Here is a 27,329-nt window from a genome sequence, read left to right on the forward strand (position 1 = left end):
ATCCTGGCCCACCAAACTGTATGTAGAGTGGTTGACAAATAACAAAATAACATGGATTGAAATAACCGAAAACACAATGCAGTCCAATACAACACCACAAACTCTGGCATCAAAATAAATAGTTGATAATACATTTTTTTCCTAACTTCACCCACTTAAATAGATAACATAAAAACAGATAACCCATCTATCTATAGGGTTTGACAAAAAAGTTGTTCATAAAACTGCAAGTGTTGCTGAAGTTTTGAGACATAAAAACAAATGTTTACAGTCAAATTTATGATTCCCTGACACAATGCAGTGTTCAGCCCCTGAACATATACAGTAATACACATACTCAGTCACATTGTCAGTCACCACTGACAAACAAATGTATGTGGAAACTTAAGCATTGTTGTGGTTGGGCTTCAAACTAAGGTGTTAAAACAAAGGGGCTTTTCTTCCATCATCTCACTCTGTGTTTGAGCCTCAGGAAGCTGAACTTGCATTGATGTTTTAACATTTTGCAAAAGGCAAGGGGATGACCACTACAATATACGCTCTTGAATGAGAAGTATCTTCAGCCCTTGATTCAACCTTTCTAGTATGATGGCTATAATTACTGTTAACATCGCAGGATTAGTTGAAAGGTACAGTCATGCTATGTCAAGACTGTTTTCTATCACACTGTTTTCATTGGTAGTTGCTGTCAGAAAGGGGAGGTGTTAATTAGTTCCTTGTCCTCCCATCATCATTTTGGCAAGGAGGAGGAGTTTGAACAGTGATCTTAGGGTGAGGCTTGGCTAGGTCACATAGAAATAGCACGTTGCTATTTTGAGGTTTTGAAAGTATCCAGCTGAAAAAATACCTCCCTCTTCTTTCAGGCCTCCCTCAAAAGGCACTCCCCCAAACCACAACGAAACGCCTACAACTAGATCAGGGGGGTATTTGCAGCCAAACATGCAAGCAACACACCAAAAGAAAGAGAAGGGCATGTGTTACACCCGAAATGAAGACATGGTGGTTTCAGGTGCCAGTTTCAGTTTTTTTCGCTGCCAAATAATTCTGTCACAATGTGCAAACTGCAATGAATTATTACTTTACATGAAAGGTTCAGTGATCGACAAAGTATTATCACAGACACATTTAAATGTTCAACCAGTTTATAAATAAGATCTATCAGCACACGATCTGTATCTTGCATGAAAACACTACAATGTAAATTCAGGTCACTCATGTTACCGTTTCCATAAGACAAGTCTAGTGTGCTTCACCAGACGCACTGTAGTGGGCTAACATGAATTGCTGGAGCTAGCATCAGTTAGCTGCCTCATTTTCTCACATTAACATCGTTGTAAACAGTAAAACATGTCTCCTCTCACCTGTAAATATAACACAAAGACAGTCTTGAATGAATATCGGCTTCATCTGCTGCTTTGTTGACTGTCTTAAGTTTACGACTGAGCTAACTTCCTTGTAAAACAGGATTTTAGCGCAAGTCACTCCAGTAACAAAGCCACTACTGCTGCCTGTTGGGGGGAATAAGTATAGCTCTAATGCTTCTTAAAGTGAGTCAGGTGAGTTTTCCTCCAGATTAACAGTGACCCAAAGCATGCTTAATAATAATAAACACAACGAAATTGACCGGGGGGTGGGGGGGTGGGGGGGGGGGCTGCAGCCATGTAGCCCATGCGGGATTTTAACAGTCTCTCACCATTGGCTGCAGTCCCAGGCATGTTCGTCAGTGTTGCAAGTTTATCACCACAAGCCTGGCTTTCCGTTGGTTTCATCTTCTGATATCCTTTAACACTACTTTATACGTTTTTTATTTGTAATTCACATCTCCTGCAGCAGCGCATCTGCTGATCTTCCTTACTTCCTCACTCCCAACAGTAACAGTTATTAAAAAAGAAAAGAAAATAGATCACCTTGCTTGCTTATTACAGGATCTACTTTGAGCTTCTATTCATCACCTACAAACCTTTAAATAACCTGGCCCCTCCCTACCTCTTTGACCTCCTCCATTTCACACCTCTTCACGGCGCCTCTGCGGCCTCTTTCAAACAGGCCGTTGAAACCCACCTTTTCAAGACTTTATCAATATTATCAATACTACCAGTACCATTACTATTACTTTACACTTGGAACTTGTGTTGTACTGCTGTATGTCCAGCCCCTGCTTGATCATAGTGGGAATTTTTGCTTTATAGTAGGGCTGACCCTGAATACTATTTAATGATTTGATAGGCGGCGCATGATTCGACTCACACTCTCATAGTCCAATTTAGAACTTTACAGAGCCGTCATGAAACGAGGATCATACCATTTTGGCTCTATGGAGTGCTCAACGTGATTTTACATCTCCTATTCTCCCAATAAGTTGATGTACAGCCTATTATGATATACATTTCAACATACAGTATAATGATGTAAATAAACATGTGAAAAGAAAGAAGGTTTTATTAATAAATCTTTTGAAAGTGCTTCAATAAATCCAAAATTGTAACCCTTACCCTTAAGGAAGGGAGTGTCAGTGCGCATGCGTGGTGTAGCGTGTGTGCGTGTGTTCATCACCATAGATGAACCTCACAAAGACTATTATATGGTTTTTAAACAGTAGGCTACTCGGAATAGACCCGCAAGGAACCGCAAGATGCATGCAATTCTCGGCAAGTTGGCAGACATGCTCAACTCTGCACTAGACCAATGAATAGCAGACGAGCAGAGCAAAGAAAAAAAGGTCAACACATAAAACACTAAGCCTCAGTTTAGCTGGAAATGTACAGTGTGAGTTAAATAAATTGTATAGGATAAGGAGCATTTAATTTGTAGTGCATTAAGATAATAATAATAATAATAATCCTTATTTGTAGAGCACTTTTCAAAAACAAGTTACAAAGTGCTTTAACAAGTGTAAAGAATAATACAAAAAAGATAAGAGCATGAAATTTAATATAATTAGTAATTTAATATAAAATTAGTAAAATACAATAAAATAAAAGGGATAAAATAAAGTCAAATAAGATCGGGAAAGCTCTCCTATAAAAGTATGTTTTAAGAAGGGACTTAAAAGAGTTCACCGACTCAGCCGACCTGATTTCCTCGGGCAGGCTGTTCCAGAGCCTCGGGGCCCTGACAGAAAACGCTCTGTCCCCTTTAGTTTTCAGTCGAGACTCTGGAACAGACAACAGACCTCTGCCCGAGGATCTCAAGGTACGTGCTGGTGCGTATGGGACTAAAAGGTCAGAAATATAACAAGGCGAGAGGCCATGAAGAGCTTTAAAAGTGATCAATAGAATTTTAAAGTCAATTCTAAAACATACTGGGAGCCAGTGTAATGAAGCTAAAATAGGAGTAATGTGGTCATATTTCTTTGTTCTGGTTAAAAGCCTGGCAGCTGAGTTCTGGACAGTCTGGAGTCGATCAATAGATTTTTGGGTTAAACAGGTGAAAAGGCTGTTGCAATAATCCAGGCGTGATGAGATGAAGGCGTGTAAAATGGTCTCGGTGTCCTTAAAAGTTAACATAGATCGAATTTTAGCTATATTTCTAAGTTGATAAAAACATGATTGAACAAGCTTTGTGGTGTGCTGCTCGAAATTTAAATTACTATCAAACCAAACACCAAGGTTCTTTGCCACAGGCTTAATGTGATTTACTAGGGAACCAGCAGATGGCAGTATTTGATTTGCCATCTGCTGAGACCCGATGACCAGGATTTCTGTTTTGTCTGAGTTCAGCTGGAGGAAATTATTTGACATCCATTTTTTAACTTCACAAAGGCAGTTGTTAAGTGAACTCAGCATTCCAGGGTCTGTGGATCTGACGGGCAAGTATATTTGTGTGTCATCAGCATAAATATGAAAAGAAATGCCATGTTTATGGATAATATGTCCAAGGGGAAGCAGATACAAGGAAAACAAAATGGGTCCTAAGACCGACCCCTGAGGCACACCATATTTAACTGGACAGAATGAAGAGACATAGTTGTTTACAGACACGCAAAACTTCCTATTTGACAGGTAGGATGAAAACCATTCTAGAGCAGTACCAGAGATCCCCACCCAGTGCCTCAGTCTGTCTAACATGATGTTGTGATCAATGGTGTCAAAAGCAGCGCTAAGGTCCAGGAGTACAAGGACTGAGCACATACCTTCATCAGCAGACATTAAAAGGTCATTGGTGACTTTAAGCAGGGCAGTCTCAGTGCTGTGGTACTTCCTAAAACCAGACTGAAACTTTTCAAATAATTTGTTATTTTCCAGCACAGTGAGCAGCTGTTTGGACACAATTCTTTCTAGAATCTTTGCAATAAAAGGCAGTTTTGAAATTGGTCTAAAATTATGTGGGAGGGAGGGATCTAAACCAGGTTTCTTTAAAAGTGGGTTCACGCAAGCCGTTTTAAAATAATCAGGGACACAACCAGTAGATAGGGAGCTGTTGAAAACAGAGATCAAATGGGGCCCAACAGAATCTATTACTTTCAGTAAAAACTTTGTAGGTATTACATCAAGTGGGCTGGAGGACACTCTCATTTGTGATACTGTTTTTAAAAGCTCAGACAAGTCGATGGGATAAAACTGGTTAAAACTCTGTTGTTGCTGGTGAGGGACCTCTGAGTAAGAGTCCACGGGGGTAATAGAGGCTCTGATTGACAACACCTTATTGGTAAAATAAGATAAAAACAATTCACAGTCATCATTACTTCCAGCTGAGGCACAAGGAGGGGTTGGGTTTACCAGCTGATCCACAGTCTTAAACAGAAACCTGGGATTGTGTTTATATGTAGTAATGAGTTCAGAAAAATAGTGTGTTCTCGCATCCTTAACCATTTATTGTAGTTAATTAATAAATCCTTCAGACTGAGGTAATGGACTTGGAGACTGGATTTTTTCCATCTGCGCTCTGCTTTCCTGCATTCCCTTTTGAGGCTGCGAATGCTGTCATTTATCCAGGGTTGCTTACTAGCTTTAGACGTAGGCCTAACCTTTAGAGGAGCAGTAATATTTAGTGACGACAAGCAGATATGATTGAAGTGATCGACCAGATTGTTGGTGTTGGAATCAGACAGGTGTTGGCTTTGGCTCTGAAAGAATGCGCAAAACTTTGAAACACTTTGTTCATTAAAGATGCGACAACACACGGAGCTTGGTGAGGCGGCATGAGTAACAGGCGAATCGCAGCTAAAAACAATACATCTGTGGTCAGATATGGTCATGTCCACTAATTCCACAGAGGAAATGCTGACACCCAGGGTAAAAACCAAGTCCAGTGTATGACCACGGTTATGTGTTTGCCTTTGACATGTTGTTTGAAGTTAAAAGAAGTGGCCATATATAAAAAGTCAGTTGCATTAACATTGTTGGGGTCATCAACATGAATATTAAAATCGCCACAAAGAACAATTCTGTCATAATTTAAAACCAGAGTAGATAAAAATTCAGGAAGTTCTGATAAAAATCCTCCAGGCGGTTTTGGGGGGCGATAAATTATAACAAATATGATAGGTTGCCGCCCTCCAACTTTAAGAGTGAGAACTTCAAAGGAGTTAAATTCATCACAGCGTACTTGATGACATTTAAAATTTTTCCTATACACGCTCACTAGCCCACCACCACGACCACTGACCCTCGGTTGACTAAAGCAATCATATTGAGGCGGACACAGTTCAGCTAGCTGGCTATAGTCATTCATTTGCAACCAGGATTCAGTTAAAAACATAAAATCTAGATTTGCAGACAAGATAAAATCATTTAAGATAAAAGTCTTACTTGAAAGTGATCTCACATTGAAGAGAGCCATTTTAAATGAGTTTGTTCTGGGTGCTGGAGTTGGTGCAGTTGTCCTAATCCTTAAGAGATTACTAATATTTCTGTGTGGGATGTGCACATTTCGGTTTACTGGTCTATGCGTGATGATGACAGGAATAGAAGTCTGTGGAACAGCGCTGGGAGCAGACGGCTTTACATGCCAGCAGGTGGAGACGGTTGTTAGTGGCAGTGAGGCAGAGATCTGTTCAGTGAGCGGTGGTGTGTCCAGGTGTGCTGCATGAATGATTAGTCATTCACGTAAGTCATGTGTGGACCGCACCACATGCTGTATGTCAGCAGCTAACATTTCTGAGCCCCGTTTGTTTGGGTGAAGTCCGTCTGTCTTAAAAAGAGACATTCTTTGCCAGAAAATATTAAAATTATCCACATAAACACACGGTGAGCCCTGCAGGCGGACTGGAGCCAGTCGTGGAGGCCAAGGAGTCTACTGAAGCGGCCAGCACCGCGACCAACTGTGGGAATGGGACCAGAGATAAAAACGGACTTTCCGCACTGCTTTAAAAAGTTAAGAAGACGGTTAAAATCTAATTTTGTCAGCTCAGACTGCCGAAGAGCTGTGTCATTTGTTCCGACATGGACTATCACTCTTGTGATGGAGGACGGGAGCGACGGCATCAGGTCCTGGAGTTTTTTTAAATGTCAGCCGTGGTGGCACCGGGGAAGCAGTGAGTGGTAGCGTTAAAGAAACGGATGTTTCTGGTTATGGAGTCACCAATTATTAGTGTGGTTGGGGAGAAAAGAGGACGAGGAGATGCCGGTTGTGGGGTTCCAGAGCAGGACTGAGCAGAATTTGCTTCAACACTGCGTGCGGACTGAGGATGGAGTGTGTGAGCTGCCGAGTGTTGTGTTGGAGTAGCAGTAACAGACCTGAGAGAAGGGCTACCCGACGGTGCAGGGTAGAGACAGCCTCCGGAGCGTCTGAGCACAGCCTCCTTCAGGATCCTACGTCGGGAAGCGGAGATTTTTGACCGGGATGACGGCCGCCGATCAGGCCCGGCGGCAGACCGGCGGCCCAGTGCAGGAGATGTAGCCGGTGGAGGAGATGCAACAGTGTCGGCAGGCACTGTGCGCCGAAAGAGATCCGTATCAGGGAGACTCGAAGCCGCAGGTGCATCAGCTGGATGGACCGGAGTGTCGTTAGACAGGGCTGCATAGCGGTTGGAGAGGCCGATGTGCGGAGGAGAGGCAGCCCCATCCGAGCCTCTCTTGCAGCCACGGACCACCACTTCAGCCCAGGTTGACTGATGCTTCGGAGTCGAGCAGGATGAAAGCCTGGGAAGACTAGAGGGGTCCCAAAACACGGTGTCCTGGATGTTAGCGGTTAGCGGTCACCATGTTGTGTAAAATTCAAAGTAAGAAAAAAAATGTATTATGATGTTTGGGACTTTAAAGAATTTGTTCTTACTACTGCTTTGGAGACATTAAACAAATATTTAATCTATCTAAACTTCTTAAAGGTCCAGTGTGTGATGATTCTGTCACGCTGTGTGCCTGCCTGCCTTGTTTAGTTCTTAGTTTTGTTATTTCAGTCTCTTCTGTATCTGTTATGTAGTCTATGTTGTTGTTTGTATGGTTATTATCTGTCAGCTGGTGTTTAGTGGTGTTATGCCCATGTCTAATCTGAGTTCCGCTTTATCTTTGCTTCACTCTGGGTTCCTTGTTAGTGTATTCGTGTATTCCTCTGCTTGCATGTCCACTAAACACTTTGAGTTCCAGTTAATGTATGGTCTTGTGTTTTGCATCTGTTAGTATCTGTCTGTTTTCCCCTACTGTCACTCTACCGGTCTGTGTGCTTGATTAGTCCCTCATATCTTTCACCAGTGTATCCCCTCCCAGATCGTTAGTCCCTGGTGTTAAATGTTTGCTGTTTCTGTTCAGTCTCTGTCCGGTCATTGTCATGTGTAGTTTTCACACTCTAAACATAAAACTGACAACTCATGTGTGAAGCCTCCTGCCTGTTTTCTGCTATTTTGGATTTTGGGCTTTCCAGTCAACTAAGTGTAAGCCTGTACCTTTTCGCATTTGGATTAAATACCCTGAACTGCATCTGCTCTGCCTTGGTGTCTTGCATTTGGGATCTCACCTCCTCTGTGCTCACCTCCAAATCCTGACAGATTCTGAGGATTTATTGACAGGATTTATTGATTGAAATGCAATCCATTACTATGTTTTCAGTGGTGTATATGTTATGTACCTTACATAATGAACCGTCATGTTTTTACTATCTTAGAATGAGCCATTTCTATCTACGTAACCGTGGGTCCCCTCTTCCATGGAGGTCACCATATTGTGTCACCATGTTTCTACAGTAGCCAACAACGGACAAACAGCGCTACAGAGCGCATTTCGTCATCACAGTGTTCTTCTGCTTGTATAATTCCGGCATTCACTACATTGAATATGTACGAAGAACAAGAGGAAATAATAATAACAATAAAAACTAAGAAGAGAAGTGACATTTGGACAAATGAAGGAGCACACATGTTATTTAGCATGAGCTAGACGGAGTTTATCGTTGTGGATTTTTCCAGATGGAAGGCTCTGATGTGGGACAGATGTTTTCAAAGCAGTGCTGAAGTTGTCTGTTTTCTGCTGGACAGGTAAGTTAGTCAGACTTTAACAATGCAAATGAAAACTGTTGTTTTTATATCTTTGGCTTGAAGATGGGCATAATCACCGAGAGAAGTGACGTGTTTCCCCTCTCAGTGGTGTAAAATATGTAGTTGGATTAATTTCATGTAGCCTAGTTATTCTCCAGCCTGTGGTTTGGCTTTGCCAGTTACGTTACAGATACAATCAAGTGACCAATAATGAATATTTTCAGAATTTGCATTGCATTGATTTGCATGCTTAGCTAATTCAGCAAAGCAAGAGGAGCCTTGATCCTCACCTAACATTGCCTTTGTAAATGTATTAAGTGGTTTATAATGGCCTTATAAACCATATGGTGTTACTGAATGATTAAGTAAATATAATTTCTTATATCTATGTAAAGAAACCTCATTTCTTGACTGGCAATAACTTCTTGACTGAACTTTCTGCTATCTCACAGACAACATCTTTTGTCCTGTCTCAGGCACAGTAGCTGTACTACTGCCACTAAAACTTACACACTGAACCTTTAACTAGTTGCATCCTGCAATGACAGGAAAATAAACAAATCATGGAAACAAAAAATGATGCTGTTATAAAAACAAAGAAAGTGAACACAATGCATGCTAAAACGTTTTTAAAAGGTAAACAGGTTTTTATATTACTTATTTTAATGTAAATATGTATTTTAAGGAACGAAATAACACACAAAATACACACATCAATTTGTACATTAATTTTTGCATTGCACTGATACATATAGCAGATGTTAACAGCCTAAAAAATGCACATCAGAAAAAAGAAACAGAAAGGAAACCTTCCTTAACCCTCTTTCTCTTTGAAGTGCTAGCATTATATATTAAACTCAGAACAAGAATTATAGATATGCAATGCGCATATCATTATCATCATAGTCATTAAAACTATTAAATGTGGATATATTTGCATGATAAAACATCATGATAATCCATGCCATTTTATAAAATGGGATGAAAAAGTCATGCAATGACTGCTAACAGACTGGACAAAGAAATATGTCAAAATGATACATTTAACATTTTTAAGGTTATCCATTTAAAATATTGCCACCAATATCAGATGTGAAATTGATGTGAAGGATGTTTCCCCTCAAATCCAGTGGGTTGTTAATCCATCAAATAAGGCCTGACATCAGTGTAGATTGTCTCTCCCTCTGCTGCTTTTACATTCCTTCTCTCTGCTCTGCCAGTTTTCCTCTTGGCGAAGGTTGGTGCAGAATAAGCCAATGATTCCTCATCTCTCTGAGGAAATATAGAAATATGTTATGAGATGGCAGATATTAATCTTTACATATGTTTACAGAAAAATATGCCGCAAATGTTTTCAGTGACATCTTTTCTTTATATACCTAACCTGACTATGCTGATTTACATTGGCTGTAGCAGCATTTGTTTGCAGAGCACTGGCAGCTGTGTTATGAAATAAAAACAGAGATTTAAGATTAAAGATACTGTACGTTCATTTACACAAATCAGTAATATAAATCACGTGAAGTTAGCTTTTGCAAAATACTGTTTGATAGGTTGATCTATGTGAAACTTCAGTTACCTTTGCAACAATCACAAGATGTTTTCTTGATGAAATAAATCAGAAAGACAATAACAATCAGACTTATCGCCAAAGCTGCACACAACAGAAACAGAACTGTTTTGGCCTTCTGCAAATCCCACATGTTGAGTGCTGAAACAACATGAAAAGGAGAAAATAATGAAAGTTACCTATTATGGAAGTTACTTATTATTTTGATAATGTAACAATGCACGAGGAACAAATATGTTGGTTTACTTTTATATAGTAGTAAACTCCAGTGTTGCTTAGTTTCACTTAATTTTATAATTAATCAGGAGGAGGAAAGGCTTCAGGCGCTTATTTTTCTGTAATGTCTGTCTCATTAAACACATCAAAATCAAAGGCAAATGTTCCTCCAAAGAATTCAGGCATGTTTTCAGAAATGAGACTGAACCAAAAATGTTCAGCAGTTACCTTCAGTGTCCAGTTTTGTTCCATTTCCAAATAATATCTCTCCACATGTGGCCACAGCACAGTAATACGTCCCAGCATCAGAGGAGCTGATGTTCTTAGAGAAGTTGTAGATACATTTCTGAGGAGATCGAGCCTCAGGACTCTTCTCACATTCATCACCACTGTTTCTATGAGTGTAAATGATACTGGGATGAGACTCTGATCCGACTCTGAACCAGTACACACTGTGTTCTCCTGGACATGTTTTGTTCTCAGGGTCAGATAGGACTGAACACTGCAGAGTCACTGATTCTCTTGGATGGACTGGATCAGATGGAGGGACTTGAATCACTGCAGTGACATCTGGTTCTGGTCCTGGGAAATATACAGATGAAAATAAACATGCTTTACTTACTTTCATGAAAATAAATGTTGTTAAAAATATTAATTTATATACATAAACACTTTTATATAAATTCTGGAAAAATAACCTTTATCACCATTTTTATTTATACATGTGTGAAAATTAAACTATGTAACCTGCACTTATACAGGGCGTTTACCTTTAATTCTTAGAAAGGTTGATTTCACAAATGTCATGTCAAGTCGGTTTACTTTTATACAGTAGTAAACTCCAGTGTCGCTTAAGCTTGTTTGACTAATATGGAGAAGAAAGGTTCCAGGCTCTTGTTTTACTGTAATGCGAGAAGTCTTATTAACACCATCATAGTCAAAGGAAAATGTTCCTCCCAAGAATTCAGGAAAGTCTCCAGAAACAAGTCTGATCCAAAACAGAGTTACTTGGGACAAGTTTGATTTCTGGCGGGTACATGTCAAAGTCACGTCTTCTCCAACAGTCTTTGTCACAAAGTTCTGATCATCTGTAAATCCTAAAAATAAAATAAAATAGAGCAGTGATTGACAACAGATATAGATTCATATATGTACTGTGCTAAGCTGATGCAAGAACACAAAAATATATTTCAAATATACAGTAGATGGAAAAAATATGACTTTATGTACTTACGCCCAACTGTAAACATCAGCAGTAAATAAAGTACGATCAGCATTTTTTGGTTAATCGACTTGTAATTGCAGTTAAATTAGACCGTATTAGAGGAAGATTTGCCTTAATGTAATCATATCAAGTGGGAGGGAACAATTTCAGAGCAATTTGATTGGCCTGTCATTATGTTGGCATGTCACTGCTCTACCACAGTGGAAATAATTTCAACTATCTTTCCAACCTAGACACATGAAACAACACCAAAATCAAGCTTTTGTTTCATGGTGTGTTTTATACAACTGACACTGAAACACAAGAAAAACACAATCTTGATGTGAACTACAGTAATCCAAAACAATCTGGTTCATTTTTCTTTATATTAAAAAAATATGTGGAAGGACTTTTCTGGTGATACTTATTACTTATGGTCCTGCTGTTCAGGACACACGCATACAGTATATTACCCTAAATGACATGTCATTTTATCTTTTGGGGAATTAAGAGAATTACCCCTAACAGAAGACAGGAAGACAATACAGCACATTTTTCTGTTGTTGTCGTTAACTGTTGCGACATATTTGTTTGGGTAGTACCCTGGTTTCCATAAAACCTAAAATAGATTTCACTTGTTGTTTAATTAGACCTCTTCTCAGAACTGTGTGGGCGTGTACTAACTGCATTTGACTGAAATAAACTCACCCTTCTATTCGTTTGAGTGTTGTTCCATTGTAGTTTTACTAGTAGAGGTTGGAGATTTTCGAGTTCCAAATTGTCTGGTATGCAGCATAACTCGTCGGGAGTTTGATGACATCATGTAATTCCTTTCACCCACCTTCCACCTGACTGAAGGTCTAATCAGACAGGGTAACTGGAAACACGTGTGGTTGCGTAGGGCCTTTAAAGTCAAGGTAAAGCTTTCATCATGATACACAAATGGCACACTGCTTGGCAGGAAACATTCGCATTGGATGAATATGTCCATATATTTTTTTTTCATTTTTGTGTCCTGTTTTGTACTTACACACACAAAAAGACATAAAAACACATTCAGTCAATCTTCCTACTGTTGCTAGAGTTTTGACACACAAACAATGAACATTGTTAAATAAATGAGTCACTGAAACAATGCTGTGTCCAGCCCCTATAGTAAATACTTCCATGTACTTTATTTCCTGCTGTTTACTTTCACACATTAATAAACATGCATACACAATGACAAACAAATGGCGCAAGGAAACCTAAGAATTGCTGTGGTTGGGCTTCAAACAAAGGTGTTAACAGAGAGCGGCTTTTCTTTCTTCTTTGTTTTAGCCTCAGGAAGCTGGTTTTGACTGCTGTTTTACCTGTTTTAAAAAGGCAGGTGGAATAACACTGTATTATTGATTATTATTAATATTTAAAAAAATGTACAGCAGTTAAAGGTTACAGGAGGCTCAACACATACACACTTACCCAGTAACACCAAGGCCTATCTGTATTTATTGACCTTTTCTGTGGGTTGGTGCTTTTCACTAGTTGTTGCTGTCAGAGGGGGGAGGTGCTAATCTTTCACTTGTCTCTTTTGTGAAGTTTGAACTTTGATGTAAATAAAATTTTCCTGATTATCTGCCAAAAGTCTGTAAAAAATAATGGTGAATAAATAAGTACATTAACATTAAAACAAAACACCAGCTCATATGATGATTGTATATTCTAAAATTGCTAATGCATATGGTTGTAGGTGCCTTTGGTTGCATCATTAAAAACACAATTTAAAGACTATATTTGCACTCACACACTGCATGAGCATACTAACTCAGTCATCGTCAACAACTTTCTGTGTGCAGGGTCGTCGGGGCTGGAGCCAATCACAGCTGTTAAATGAGCATGTTAATAATAAAAGACAAACAAAATCAATAATTTCAATTTGTTCAACTAATTTTAGCCCGCTGAAGCCTCATGTAACACTTCCCTCACTACATATCCTGTTAAAGCACATAGTCAGGTGTGTTCTGAGTAAACAGCCTTGATGGCTGGTCAAAGGGTGGAGAAACAGTCCACCGCAGCCTCTCTGTCAGTGTAGCTGCTGCATGTGGTTTTGCTTGTTGCACAGACATGTAGAAGGCCTTTACAAAGTACTGCGAGACAGAAAGATGGTGGGGATTTATTAATTTCAGTAGTTATCCCCCAACATTGTTTACAAAGTACATTGTATTTAACATGATGTCTAACAAATAGATGAATTGTGTCTGTAAAAAAATGCTGCACATATATTTTTGTTTGCTTCTTGTGGGAAGTTGTGGTCGGCAAATACACGGCAGTTCACTATGAAAACCACTGACTGTCTGTCTACTAGTCTCTCTCTCTCACTTTGTTTCTCAATACGCACATGGCAAAAATGTGCTAAATTGATTTTTGACTTTTCCTGGTATGAGAAATCAAACTATCTGTTGTGAAAAAAGGTCTATAAATCAGATGCATCTGGGAACAATTAAAAAAAAAGCGTTTTCAAGAGTGCCTACAAGACTATTAAGATTTATGAAGCTCAGCGTAAGCTCAACAAGGAAGACTATCTTTATGCTTCATTTATTCACAACTCTCTCTCATACATTCTTTCTCTTCCTGCCCTTTAACAGTTGACTATGGGAGTGATTTTACCACAATCAGCACAGCAACTCATTCATGTCAATATCACAGCGGCCTTCCTGCATCCCATTCACATTCTGCTCATCAGATGCAGGCCCACTTCAAGCGCAGCAGAAGTACTCCTCATCACCTCTATGGCATCACCACCTGTGTTAAATACCACTTAACTAGCAAAGACCACACCATGAACAGATATGTTTAAATGATTTATTGATGAACAAAACAGAAAAGATGTGCAAGTCTTGCTAAAGTGTTGTGGGGAAGCTACGAAAATCTGCTGTAGCACCCGGGCATGACAGACTCCATCATAACTCTGTTTAGAGTGGGTTGTGTGGGTATTTATGGAAATGTTAAGAGTGATGTGATTGATGTGTGGTCCCGCTCCTGAAACTCTGTTAAGTAGCTCCATCTCATCCCGTTGGCGTTTAATCACCAAAAGACTTTTCACATTCTCATATTAATTGTATCACATGTCAATAAATTGCTGTCACTCCTGATTTAATCCAAACAACATGTAAAAGACAACCTTGACAGACAGAAAGGTGATGCTAACCAAGTCATCATTGAAATCCAAAAGTGTAATGTGCTCTTGGGTTCACTGTCAGGGTGAACTTGTGTCCTTTGTGTGTGAAAACCTTCTTGGTGTAATTAATCACCAGTTGAAGACACCAGGAGTGGGCATCCTCTGTTGTTAGAGCAAATTACCACTACCAACAACACCCCTCTTTATTGGTAAATCCAATAATGATGCTGTGTAACAAAATATACATATTTTCAAATGACAGTTTTTTACTTTGCCAATTTTGTGCGACAGCATCAGATTTTCAGTTGCTATGTTAATTCAGTGCGTTTTGTGTTAAATTTAACATGCTTAATCAAAAGTAATACCTTTTACTAACAGATATGTCCCACTCCATTCAGGATTAATCCAGGCTGTCACTGCACAGTGATACATTCCCTCATCCTCTTGAACTTTACTCAGAATAGTGAGGTTGCTAGTATTCTCATCAGTGTTTATCTTCAATCTTGAATCAGAAAACTCTAGAGCATACTCAGGTTTTGCAGATTTCCACAGTGTCGTAATTAATTTCAGAGTATCCCCGGCACGCTGCTTGTACCAATGGAGTTTTCCACTGCTTAATTCTTCATCATGCAAAACACACGTAAAGGTCACAGGTTCACCAAGTTGAACGGTGGTCACTGGAACCAAGGCATCTGAATGAAATGAAAACATACAATATATAAAATAACAGTTAGTGTATGATGTGGAAAGTTATGATACTAAATTATCCATTTTGCATGTACATTTCAGAAATTAAATAGTAAAATAACACTTACATCCTTGATGAAGAACAAGCAGTGTAAACCCATAACAGGATCATCTTGACATTGTCACTTGTTAAGAAACTTGTTGGTATTTCAGTGAGTGAAAAAGGTGAGACGTAATATGTACGACATCAAATGCATCTCATTGGTTATCACAGAATATGTAAAGTGCACTTCCTGTCTCATTGGTCTCAGTGGTCTTGTCCTGGTCATATTACCTCGCTTTCATAGCCAATGTTGAGACTGCCTTACTTTTTAAGCAGCAAAATTCCAGAAATTAACAGGGGGTGCGTGGGATTTCCCCACTTCTGGTTTAAATTTTTGACAAAATGTATCCCCCCCTCAGAGTGAACAATGCTACTTCAATAGTGATGCAACTTATCACAAAACTCATGGTTTGTATCGATCCGTAGTTTTGTTAGGGTTAAATTAATTTGAAAATGCGCTAGCTGCCTCTCTCTGTCTATAGGTAATCACCAGGCTGAAGTTGCTTAATGTCCCGCCCATGGCACTGTTTGATTGGTTATCCTACAAGTCGCGAAAAATGGCCTATCAACACTCACTAGACATTTGCAGCGGAGCTGTGTTTAAGGGAAGACAGCCGATATTACTGAAGCTGCAATAAACTTCACAATCTAATGATCTGTTTCTATGATGACAAGCAGCCCAGTGTCCCTGTTACACCTTTGAACATGCCCGACCACACAGATGCCCGACCACTCAATGCAACTGAAAGTTAAACACATCTATCTTTTCTGCGTTTTCACTGCAGCTCTGCATTGCGATATAACGCTCCATATTTATTAGGCCTACTTAAATAATAAACAGGGGGACAAAACTTTTTTAAATTTCGCAATAAATCCACAGTTCACTGGGGGTGAATTTAACCAAAACACATCCACCCCTATGTTTTTTACACAAATCGCACCCTGAGCGTATGCCTATACTGATCACAACTGTTGTGGAAATTGTATATTGCTGGTGAAGGATTGAGCAAAAAAATTTGTTACAGCAAACCATTGTCTTTCAAGAATTTATTAATAAAAGAGAATAACTAAAACAGAAAATCAGCTGGTCTGGAGACCTGCCACTTAGGGCAGCTTTGGAAATCTGGCCCAGAAAAAAGGGATTCATAATCATTTACACAGTCTGGGTTTCTATGTTTTGGGGAACAGAGATCCTCTTCCAGCCTTAAGTGAACATTCAAGGTGAGGAGAGGAATGGCAGGAAAGGAAAAAACAACAATCTCACATCTGTGACCTAAACCCTACATATGTGGATAGACTAATATAATGAGAATATATATATTAAGAAAATGTTAAGGATACAAACTATATATACACACATATATATATATATATATATACACACACATATATATATATACACACACACATATATATGTATGTGTGTGTGTGTGTGTATGTAAGACATAAACAAAAATAGTAATAATAGAAGAACATGCATAAAATATTACACATTTCTGCCATTACAACAACCTCTCTAATTTTAAAGTAAATACCAAACAAATATGGCAAAATAGGCCTATAGTAATTATAGAAAAACACATTTTTATCAATTTATAAGCTATTGCAGTTGTTACTTAAAAAACAGACAAATGAAACAACTTTAAGCATAGTTGATGCATTTTCTAGCAGAGGTGACTCAACCAACTGCTCACTGAAAGTAGGCAAATGTCAACTCGATCAGAAAAAGCAGTCTAATTATTTGCCAGCTAGCTAGCTGGTCTTTGAGTTGAGTTTTGCTTGTGCAGATTTGCCTTTCCTTGAGAGTGCAGTGGGTTTGGTTGTGGCATGGGATAGAGCCGAATCCAGGGGCTGCAAGTTGGGATTTGAGGGGCTGACCAGTTGGAAGAAAAGCGTCTAGAAGAGCGGCATTCTCCTGAAGGTCAGTGATGTTGGCTATAGCCTCTGTGTAGGTTTGGTTGTGTCTGGCTGGAGCAGCTGGATTGAGAGTAATGGAAGGAACTTAGACTAATGTACGGGCGCTATGGCCAGGTGGCTGGCTGCATAGGAGGAGATTCAGAGATCACAGATTGATCTTCAAATAGATCACACTCTGAGGATTAAGGACTATGTCTTAACTAATGTTATTAGTTTCTCCTGTGATTTTCATGGTATGACAAATTAAAATGTCTGTTGTGGAAAAAGGTCTATAAATCGAACAAATCTTGGAACAATAAAAAAAAGCAAGCTAGCCGCAAATACAGTATCTCACAAAAGTCAGTACAATCCTCACATTTTTGTAATTATCTGATTATATCTTTTCATTTGACAACACTGAAGAAATAACACTTTGCAGGGAGGGGATCGTGCTCTGCTTCAGTATGTGTGGCAGCACTCATGCAGCCCCAGACCATGACACTCCCACCACCATGCTTGACTGCAGGGAAGACACACTTGTCTTTGTACTCCTCACCTGGTTGCTGCCACAAACACTTGACACCATCTGAACCAAATAAGTTTATCTTGGACTCATCAGACCACAGGACATGGTTCCAGTAATCCATGTCCTTAGTCTGCTTGTCTTCAGCAAACTGTTCGGGGGCTTTCTTGTGCATCATCTTTAGAAGAGGCTTCCTTTTGGGATGTCAGCCATGCAGATCAATTTGATAATTTGATGCAGTGTCCAGCGTGCACTGTTATACATACTGCACACTCACTACTTTACATTGTAGCAAAGTGTCATTTCTTCAGTGTTGTCACATGAGAATATATAATCAAATATTTACAGAAATGTTAAGGAGTGTACTAACTTTTGTGAGATACTGTATATTCAAAACAACTCTGGGGTTTTGTTTTGTTTCAAAAGTGGGGAGCCAGCAGCTACTCATTAACACGCATAGTTTCTTTTCCATTTTCATTTGAGTTACTATATGGAATATTCTTGTAAAAATCTTAGTTTTGTGTGTTTACTTGAGGTGTAATTTCCTCATTTTTCCAACATTTGAAAAAACATTTTCTTACAAAACTTTTATAACTTCATCATCTAGGTTCATGTTTGATAACTAAAAGTTTATTTCTTCCCACATTTCTATTTTTCTCAGCATGTTAACACAACCAACTGCCAACTAGTAAAACTGCGTGAAGCTTGTGTGTGTGTGCCAGTAGAATGCATTTAAATACATGCATACAGTGTGTCAAAAGGACAGCTTTTGGTGATGGACTTCTAGTTCCTGTTCTTCACAAAACACAAAAACTGGTTATCACAGAAACAAGAAATTGATTCATGTCATCAGAATAGACACTGCTTTAAAAATAATCATCTAAGTACATGCACATCTCTTATTAAATTGTTCCATCTCCAAATCAGTAGTGCAAGTCAAGGGTATGAGAAGCTGCCTAGGCCAAAATGTAATACTTCGCTTGCACATACATACATACAAACATACACCCTCGCACATACATACATACTGTCATGCACATACATACATACTTACATACATACATACATACCTCGTGCATGTATACATACTCACCTTGCGCATACATACATACTGTCATTTGTAAGTATGTATGTATCCGCAAGGTGAGTATTTATTTTTGCGCAAGGTTAGCATGTATATATGTGTGAGGTTAAGTATGTATGTATGAATGCGCAAGGTGAGTATGTATATATGCGCGAGGTAAAGTATGTATAAGCAAACTGAGTATATATATATATGTGCGAGTTAAAGTATTAATATACGTTCGTGGGGTTGGAGGGTGGGATCCGTAGTAAAGTGTTTAATGATAACATTCTTTAAATTTTTTGGGGGGGGTGGGGGAGTGACAGCCAAATCACTAACTTAACTGGATCATACATTACCAACGTATAATATATATAATATAATGACAAACACACCTGTTAGCTTACTAATCCAACCCAAAAGCTTTGACAGCAGCATAGATCCTCTCTTTCTCTGCTGTTTTTGCATCCTTTATTGCACCGTCAGCTTTCATCATGGCAAAGACGACAGCAGAATAAATCCATGTGTCCTTATTTCTCTGAGAAAATACATGAAATGACTAATAATTAAAACAGCTTTGTAACTGGTTTAATAAGATTAATCCTTTAAATTCTTACCTGTTGAGTTTTCTGATAACCACTGTTTTGTTGCAGGACGACAGCAGCTGGATTTTGAGAAAGAACATATATAGATAACAATAAAAAAGATGTAGTGCTTTTAATTAAATTTTAGTTTAATAGAGAACTTCTGAGTAACTTCTATTACCGTTAGAACAATCAGACTTGCTTGTCTTGATGGCATAAATGAGGAAGGCTATAACAATCAGACTTATAGCCAAGACAGCACACAGCAGGAAACTAATTGAATTGGTCATTTTTGACCAAATACTCGGTCCTGGAAAATTTACAAAAGGAAATAGCAATGAGTTGATCAATTTTATTTGACTTATCACCTTAACACTGAATATATATATAACTCTTAAATATATATATTTTCTAAACAACAGAATAATAATACAGTTACCTTGAATGTCCAGCTTTGTTCCATCTCCAAAAAATATCTTCCCACATGTGGCCACAGCACAGTAGTAAGTCCCAGCATCAGAGGAGCTGACGTTCTTAGAGAAGTGATAAATGCAGCTTTTCTGCGAGTAAGATCTCTTGTCACATTCATCATGTCCATTTTCATCCGTGTAGATGATGTCTGGATGAGATTTATCTGATCCAGCTCTGAACCAGTACACACTGTGATCTCCTGGACATGTCTTGTTGTCAGAGTCAGAAAGGACTGAACACTGGAGAGTCATCGAATCTCCTGGACGGTCTGGATTAGATACTGTCTGTCCCTTAATGACAGTATAGTTTATTGTCCTTTGAGTGTTTCCTGCATGATATAAAACTGTTAATGATTCAACATGCTTAATGACAGTTTAAAACTTGGTAAAATTAGATCACACTATTACCTCTTACTAACAGATATGTCCCACTCCATTCAGGAACAGTCCAATCTGTTATTGCACAGTGATACATTCCCTCATCCTCTTGAATTGTCCTCAAAATGGTCAGGTTGCTAATATTCTTATCAGTATTTACCTTGAATCTTGATTCAGAGTCAAACTCTGGTGCATACTCAGGTTTTGCAGATTTCAACAGCGTCATAATTAATTTCAGAGTATCCCCGGCACGCTGCTTGTACCAGTGGAGTATTACACTGCTCAACTCTTCTTTAGGAAAAACACACGTGAAAGTCGCAGATTCACCAAGTTGAACAGTGGTCACTGGAACCAACGTATCTGAATGAAAAGAAAACATAAAATATATAAAATAACAATTAGTGTATTATGTGGAAAATATATGATTATTACATTTTTCAGTTGGCATGTAATTCTTAATAAAATAACACTTACATCCCTGATGAAGAACAAGCAGTGTAACCCATAACAGGATCATCTTGACATTGTCTCTTGTCAAGAAACTTGTTGGTATTTCAGTGAGTGAAGGAGGTGAGATGGTTGTAATACGGCAGACCATCCAATGCATCTCATTGGTTATCACAGAATATGCAAAGTACACTTCCTGTCACATTGGTCTCGTCCTGATCTTTGTGCATATCACTTCTCTTTTATTCTTCTCAGCCAATGTTGAGATTTTTTACTTTTCACTTTTTACTTTTCTTTTGAACACACTAGTCTTTATCTGAGTGATTATTTTGCGTTGTGCTTGACTTTAAGCAGCAATTACCATGGCCACTATAGCTGCTTGTATGTCTTGCAAGGAATGTCTCAAATGCAATACATCCTGTATTTCAGAGAAAAGATTCACAGGCTGCATCAAAGGCGAGGGTCCATAAAGTGTTTTTTTCAGAGCAGCTGAAAGTCAGGTTGAACAAAAGCTCCCTCCCCTAATGAGATGGTTTAGCATTTAACAGACCAGAGCTAATGTGCGTTTGGGTTGTCTTCGTCAATTCCAGAAATTACTTATTTGAGATGATCACGAGGAGGTGACCCATAAACAGCTGACAAAGGTTTGTAATTACAGTTTATCTTAAGGGTGGCATGAATGTGTGTAGAAAATTTCACTGCAATCCATCCAATAGTGGCTGAGATATTTCACTCAGAACCACAAATGACAAAATTTCCTAAACAAAGTTTTTTGTTTGTGGCATGGGAAGGAGCCAAATCCGGGGCCTGGGAGTTGGGTATTGAGGGGCCAGCGATGGAGATGTGGTAATGTAGATGATTGGTGCTTGTGGGCGCTCACCCCCGAGTCACGCTGCCCATACTGTGCTCTCCTCTCCCCCGAGGAGCGTCAACGCCGGGAGGATAACTTCGCTGTCCTCGACTAGGAAGTTATGGATTCCTGTCTGGGACAGTCTGTACACTCCACGTCGAGTCACCGGTGCGCATCTGTCAAGTCTTTGTTTGTTTGTCCTCTCGTCTACGTTTTCTGTGAGTCTATTCACCATCATGGCTAACATAAACTACTTTCGAAAAATGCAGTGGATTATGGTGATCCTTCTACTGAGCACCCGCAATCTCAGAAGTGCAGCGTTACACCCGGATGGGTTGAGTGGCAACAAACTCACCTACACCCGCCAAGATCTTCTCGTTTTCTGGGGCTCCATCACTCTCGGCCTAAAACCATCGGATGTAATCCCAGCTGACAATCCAACACAAGCCGAGGAAACGAGGAAGGCAAGGAGGGGTACGCACCAGGTTATGGAGGCGTCCTTTCAACCCACCCCTTCCTTCAGTTGTGATGGCAAATGTGCAATCTCTCCGGGAATAAAATGGACATTCTACATGCCAGATGCCAGAGTGGAGAAATCCTTTCGGGAGGCCTGCATCATTGCGCTATCTGAGACGTGGCTGAACGACTCTGTTCCAGATGAAGAGGTTAGCCTGGACAATTTCACCATCATCAGAGCAGACTGGACAAGTGAATCTGGGGGCCGGAGTTCGCCCCACCGGATGAAATGGCTGGTGTTCTCGCCCTCAGCCAGCCGGCTAAGCGAGACCCGTTCCGGCCGCACTTTCAGAACTCCGCCTCTGCCAACAACGTTGCCCTCATCGCATCCTCCTTCATCAAGCTGGCAGCTAACTCCACCACCATGACGGAGGAAGAGAAAGAGGAGATTAGCAAAGGACCGACGCGAACAGCAGATAAAAACCTACGCTGCCGCCATTTTGTCCTGTCACAAGGGCTTCGGGGACAGGACTTTGTTCTCCCACCCCCCGGTGAAGCGTTTCCTTAGGGGGGTGCGGCGGTGCAGGCCGGTGAAGCGGTGGGATTTGGTGCTGGTTTTACGTGAATTAACCCAAGCCCCATTTGAGCCTTTGGAGACGGCGGACCTGAGATTCCTTTCGGCTAAGGTCGCCTTGCTCCTGGCTCTGACATCGGCAAAGAGGGTCAGCGATCTGGCTGCCCTCTCCGTGGCTCCGTTGTGCCTCAGGGCGACGGCAGCTCGGCTGTTCAGCGCCCTAACCCGGCGTTCATGCCTAAAAGCATTACAAGCTCCTTTCGGTCGTGTGTCATCACCCTCTGTGGTTTTTTCCTCCCCCCCATGGGTCGGTGGAGGACGCCACGTCCCACCTCTTCTGCCTGGGGCAAGCGCAGTCCTGTTATGTGGCATGCACGGCAGCCTACCGCCGTTCGCAGCTGTTTGTGTACTACAGGGAGCGGTTCAAGGGACCAGTTTCCCGACTTACACATGGGTCAGCCCTTGGCCTCCCATGCCGCGCCATCGCCATTCTATGAGTATAAGCGCTGCCCTCTAAGTTGAAGGCCTCACTGGACCTTGGTTTTCAGTGCTGAAGAAAAGGCATTTGGGAGCCGAAGGCTGGGTCTCACCGTTGTATATATACAAGGTGCGGACATAAGAGAGGCCCATGCTATGGGTGGACGTAGACTAAAATTCTCAGTGCCGCGCAGGCGTGCGGAAGGGGTAAACCCAATAGCGATAGCCTTATAGGGCTGCGCCTATATTCATAGAATCCAGGTTACAGTATGTAACCCCTGATCCACTTTTTCTAAGCTAGTGTCCGATGAAATGCTGTATCCTCACTGCACTGCATTATTATAAGCTATGATGAACTTGTTTTGGGTCACATTTCTATCATCCATGTATAGTGTTAACAATTAAACAGGCTGTTGTAATTTTAAACATTTCCATGCGTGCAGTAATGTCACAGCAAATATCGTGAAACATCTAAGCAGCAAAACTAAAAACTTCAGATAAAACATGACAGGACAGACTATGGAAACAATTCAACTTTTAGCTCCGGAAAAAAAACTTCTAGACAGCTTTGAAGGAGCTCAGGATTTATCAGGAGGACAGCTGCTTAACTCCAAGAAAATTGACTGTAGGAACCTGAACTGTGTATGACATTTTGGATTTGTAGAAGAACACAGAACTTTAATTAACAGTTTATATTTCCTACAAGGACATATAAATTGCTGTTAAATGAGCTCTAAACACAACTGAAATTTCGGGTTATCCTGTAGCTTTGTGGGTAAAGTGTGGCTTCTATGGTTGGGGCTAAGATTAAGTTTGATCAACACATTATATTCTGCTCAGTTATGACGTCACTGCCATATTTAGTAAAAACTAGACGATAAAAACAAGAGGTTAACAGTACAACCAGGGTCTCAAATTTGCAAGGCCATTCGCCACTTTGGCGGACAGGGAAAACCCCCAACAGAAAGGCACATGTACAAAGGTTAGCGTATTGTGGCAATGGGCGCACGCACCTGCATAACACAACACACGCATCCACCGGTCAGCTCAGGGACTATCTATGACAGCTTTCCAAACCAAATTCATTAGTAGAAAAGGCACATTCTGTTCTGAGTGACAGCTGGTTAACATGTCAGCAGCACTGATCTGACTACAGGAGGTAACTCTGATGTTGTTGGAGAATTACTAAGCTTTGTTTTTTAGATGCAAGAGGTGTCACTATTGTATGAAATTTAAACTGTTTTGTTGCTGGGATCCCGAAGGGGAGGATTTTGTTGAGATATGGAGTCTTGTGGAGATTTGAACTGAGATAAGGACTCATTCATTGAGGATTGAACTGTGGGTTTTGTATTGAGCACTATCTGTATACTATGGTGAACCTAAAGTTCTTGTGTGCTTTGTGTTTCTTGTCATCTGTTGGTACCTTTGAACCTGATTAGTGATCGTTAAATAAGACAGTGTCTTTCAGTACACTCTCACGTAATGAAAGACATGGGTCCTTTGTGCTTGCAAACATGCATGTGTTGTTATTGTGTATTACTGAACACTGAATGACAACATTGTTTACATTAAATGATGTGTAAATGAGCTGAATGTTATTCCTTTATTTAGTGCATTTCAAAAGTGTTTTCTGAGTGGCACACAGTGAAAAAAGTACATTTTAGACCCGATTAGAGCCATTTTATTCACTACATAGTGAGTATTGACACTAATAGCTTCTCTTCAGGAGGCTGGTCAAAGGCAGTAGTTCTCTCACAGTATCACAGGAATGCAGTCAACGTGAGGCGATTAAGAGTTTCTAACATGCATATTTTTTATCTTAGGGATATCACTTAAAACAAAAGCCCTGCAGTAAATCATTTGATGTACTTTGTGTCCTGTTTTGTACAGACATTCAGCTGACACATAGAAACTTACCATACAGTTAAATCAGTGAATCCCTGACACAATGCTGTGTCCAGCTCCAGTACACATACTACACAAAACAAATGCACTGTAGTTAATACTTTCTTGTACTGTATTTCCTGCTTTGGACTTTCACACACAAACAGTCAAAGAACGAACACGTGGTCACAGTAACAAACAAATGATGGATGGAAACTTAAGCATTTTTGTGGTTGGGCTTCAAAATAAGGTGTTAACACAGAGGGGCTTTTCTTCTCTGTTTTAGCCTCAGGAAGCTAGGTTTAACTGCTGTTTTACCTGTTTTAAAAAGCTAAGTGGAATCACAATTCACTTCAATTTTATTTACACCTACCCAGTCACGCCAAGTCATGAATGTGTTTATTGAATTTTTCTGTGGGTTGTTGCTTTTCATTGGTAGTTGCTGTCAGAGGGGGGAGGTGCTAATCATTCACCCCCCCCGCCCCCAATATTTTTGTCAAGAGCAGTAAATTTCCTGATTATCTGCAAAAAGATCTGACAGCCTAAATAAAGTCTTGGCTCAGTGATGAGTGGCAGGTTGTAAAAAATAATGGTCAATAAATCAATACATTAACATTAGAACAAAACATGACTCACCTCACTTAATTTCCTGTTGAAGCACAGGCCTGTTCTGAGTAAACAAGGCTCGATAGTTGGTCAAAGGGCAGAGAAATGGCCCACCACAGCTGTTAGTGTAGCTGCTGCATGTGGTTTTGCTTGTAGTACAGACAAACCACTGAATGCCTGTATATTAATTTCTCTTTCTCTAATCTCAATGCACACAAGGCAAAATGTTGAGTGAAACCAAAGTTAATAAAACATACATTTAGACATGTTACTGTAATGACCTGATTAATATCGGTCACTTATGTCATCTTATTTCTGAAATATGTGGGTTATTGTATTTTGTTAGCCTTAAAGTGCTTAATTCATATGTAATCTATGTCAAGGTATAAGAGTTAAGAGGTGGCTAAAGCCTAGTTGTTGAAAATGCAATAGGATTTATCGTTTAATTATCCTTGCTCTGTTCAGATGTGGCCTGGTAATTTAACAGTTGTGTTTTCCTTAAAATATTTGAAGGATGGTTTATTACATAGGGAAAGCTCACTAATCATTTTGTTAATGTTAGAGATTTAGTGACTACTAAAGTATCCTGTTGAACTATGGGGTAATCACTCGAGAGAAGAGAACAAGAGAGCGGAGGGAAGAGTTGCCCTGAGCATGAGGGCTAGTCGGCAGCTAACTTAACGCTTTAAATTGGACTATTTGTTTTATCGGACACCGCGCTCTCTGCGTAGGAGTTTCTGACTGTGGGACTACCACCGCAGGTGTGTGTATTTGTACAGTGAAGTTAGCTTAGAGCTGTTAGCTTCTCTGGCTAAGTTAGCTCGTGGATTCGCGGTACTGTGACACCGTCGTGGGAGGGACCGCAGACACACGTTTGCAAAGACTATTACCTATATTACCCGGGTCTTTTCAGATTGTTTGTCTTTTACTTTCATAAATGTTATGTTCTTGTGGTTTGTTTCATAACATGCTCTGCATCTGAGCAGATAAGTATTTTCTGTGGTAATTTTCAATAGGGCTTAAAACCAAGAGTATTCCTTGAGCCTCTCATTGGTTCATAGTGTTCCTAGACAGGTTTATTATACAATGGGATGTCTCTTTCACCATTTTACCAAGCATTAGGGTTAAGGGGGTTTAATACTTTATATGTTGCTTTAACGCCCTGGGTACCTCTTAAGCATCATTTTTCAACGTTTAGGGCTTAGATGTCAAGTTAGCAACAATCAACATGCAATGTCTGGTCAAGTTAACAACAAACAAATATGTAATGTCCAGTTAGACTTTCAAAATAAAAGTACTTATTAACGCTGCGAAACGTCACCAATATGTAATGGTACGTTGTTAACATTGTGAAACATCACAGTTGGTTAGGTTTAGGCAACAAACGTACTTTGTGTTAAAATAACTACATTACGTACATCAGTTAACTTATGTAAGATAAGTAATGTTACTTTTGTAACTTACGCATCTTACATAATCTACGTAACTTAAATAAAAATATGTAATGTTGAATTTTTGTTTCACACGGGAAAGGAACACTGTCTTCTGTCCGATTTCTGGTCCTCTGTCCACCCCAACCACCTCCTTACTTGGTCTTTTTTTGGTCTTGGTCTGTTAAATATTTATCATTCAAAAGTGACAGTACAGGGCTTCCCCACAGTGTGTTGAACTATGATGCTATGAAGATCCCCAGTGCGTTACAAACTGACGCCAACGGCTCTCGACCACGCATCCATTTGTGACGAGTTGGGAGTGAGAACAGGTTGAAAGGATG

At 39.9% G+C, this 27,329-nt stretch overlaps 1 protein-coding gene across 1 annotated transcript; it reads right to left on the reverse strand.

Moving 5' to 3' along the window:
• Positions 1–9,183: 9,183 nt before the first annotated feature.
• Positions 9,184–20,778, reverse strand: LOC119888434. The gene is made up of 13 exons (XM_038698991.1): positions 20,736–20,778; positions 20,292–20,621; positions 19,853–20,212; positions 19,595–19,723; positions 19,447–19,493; positions 19,237–19,367; positions 12,242–12,350; positions 11,431–11,488; positions 10,967–11,293; positions 10,425–10,778; positions 9,990–10,121; positions 9,795–9,850; positions 9,184–9,682 (listed from the first exon to the last, which is right to left on the reverse strand). The coding sequence occupies exons 1-13, from the start codon at positions 20,776–20,778 to the stop codon at positions 9,548–9,550; spliced, it is 2,211 nt and encodes a 736-aa protein (XP_038554919.1). The 3' UTR covers positions 9,184–9,547.
• Positions 20,779–27,329: the final 6,551 nt, after the last annotated feature.

Source organism: Micropterus salmoides, unplaced genomic scaffold, assembly GCF_014851395.1.
Source record: "Micropterus salmoides isolate LMB-PRFRI ecotype aquatic unplaced genomic scaffold, ASM1485139v1 Ms_hic_scaffold_5, whole genome shotgun sequence".
Classification (NCBI taxonomy): Eukaryota; Metazoa; Chordata; class Actinopteri; order Centrarchiformes; family Centrarchidae; genus Micropterus; species Micropterus salmoides.

What these genes read in the sequence shown, in the direction of transcription:
- LOC119888434 (XM_038698991.1), bottom strand. Translation starts at nt 20,778, where the DNA reads ATGATCCTGTTATGGGTTACACTGCTTGTTCTTCATCAGGGAT. An exon ending in AACAAAACTGGACACTGAAG is followed by an intron (nt 10,122 to 10,424) that starts GTAACTGCTGAA and finishes ATGTTGTTTCAG; the next exon opens with CACTCAACATGTGGGATTTG. An exon ending in ATGTAAATCAGCATAGTCAG is followed by an intron (nt 9,683 to 9,794) that starts GTTAGGTATATA and finishes ATATTTCCTCAG; the next exon opens with AGAGATGAGGAATCATTGGC.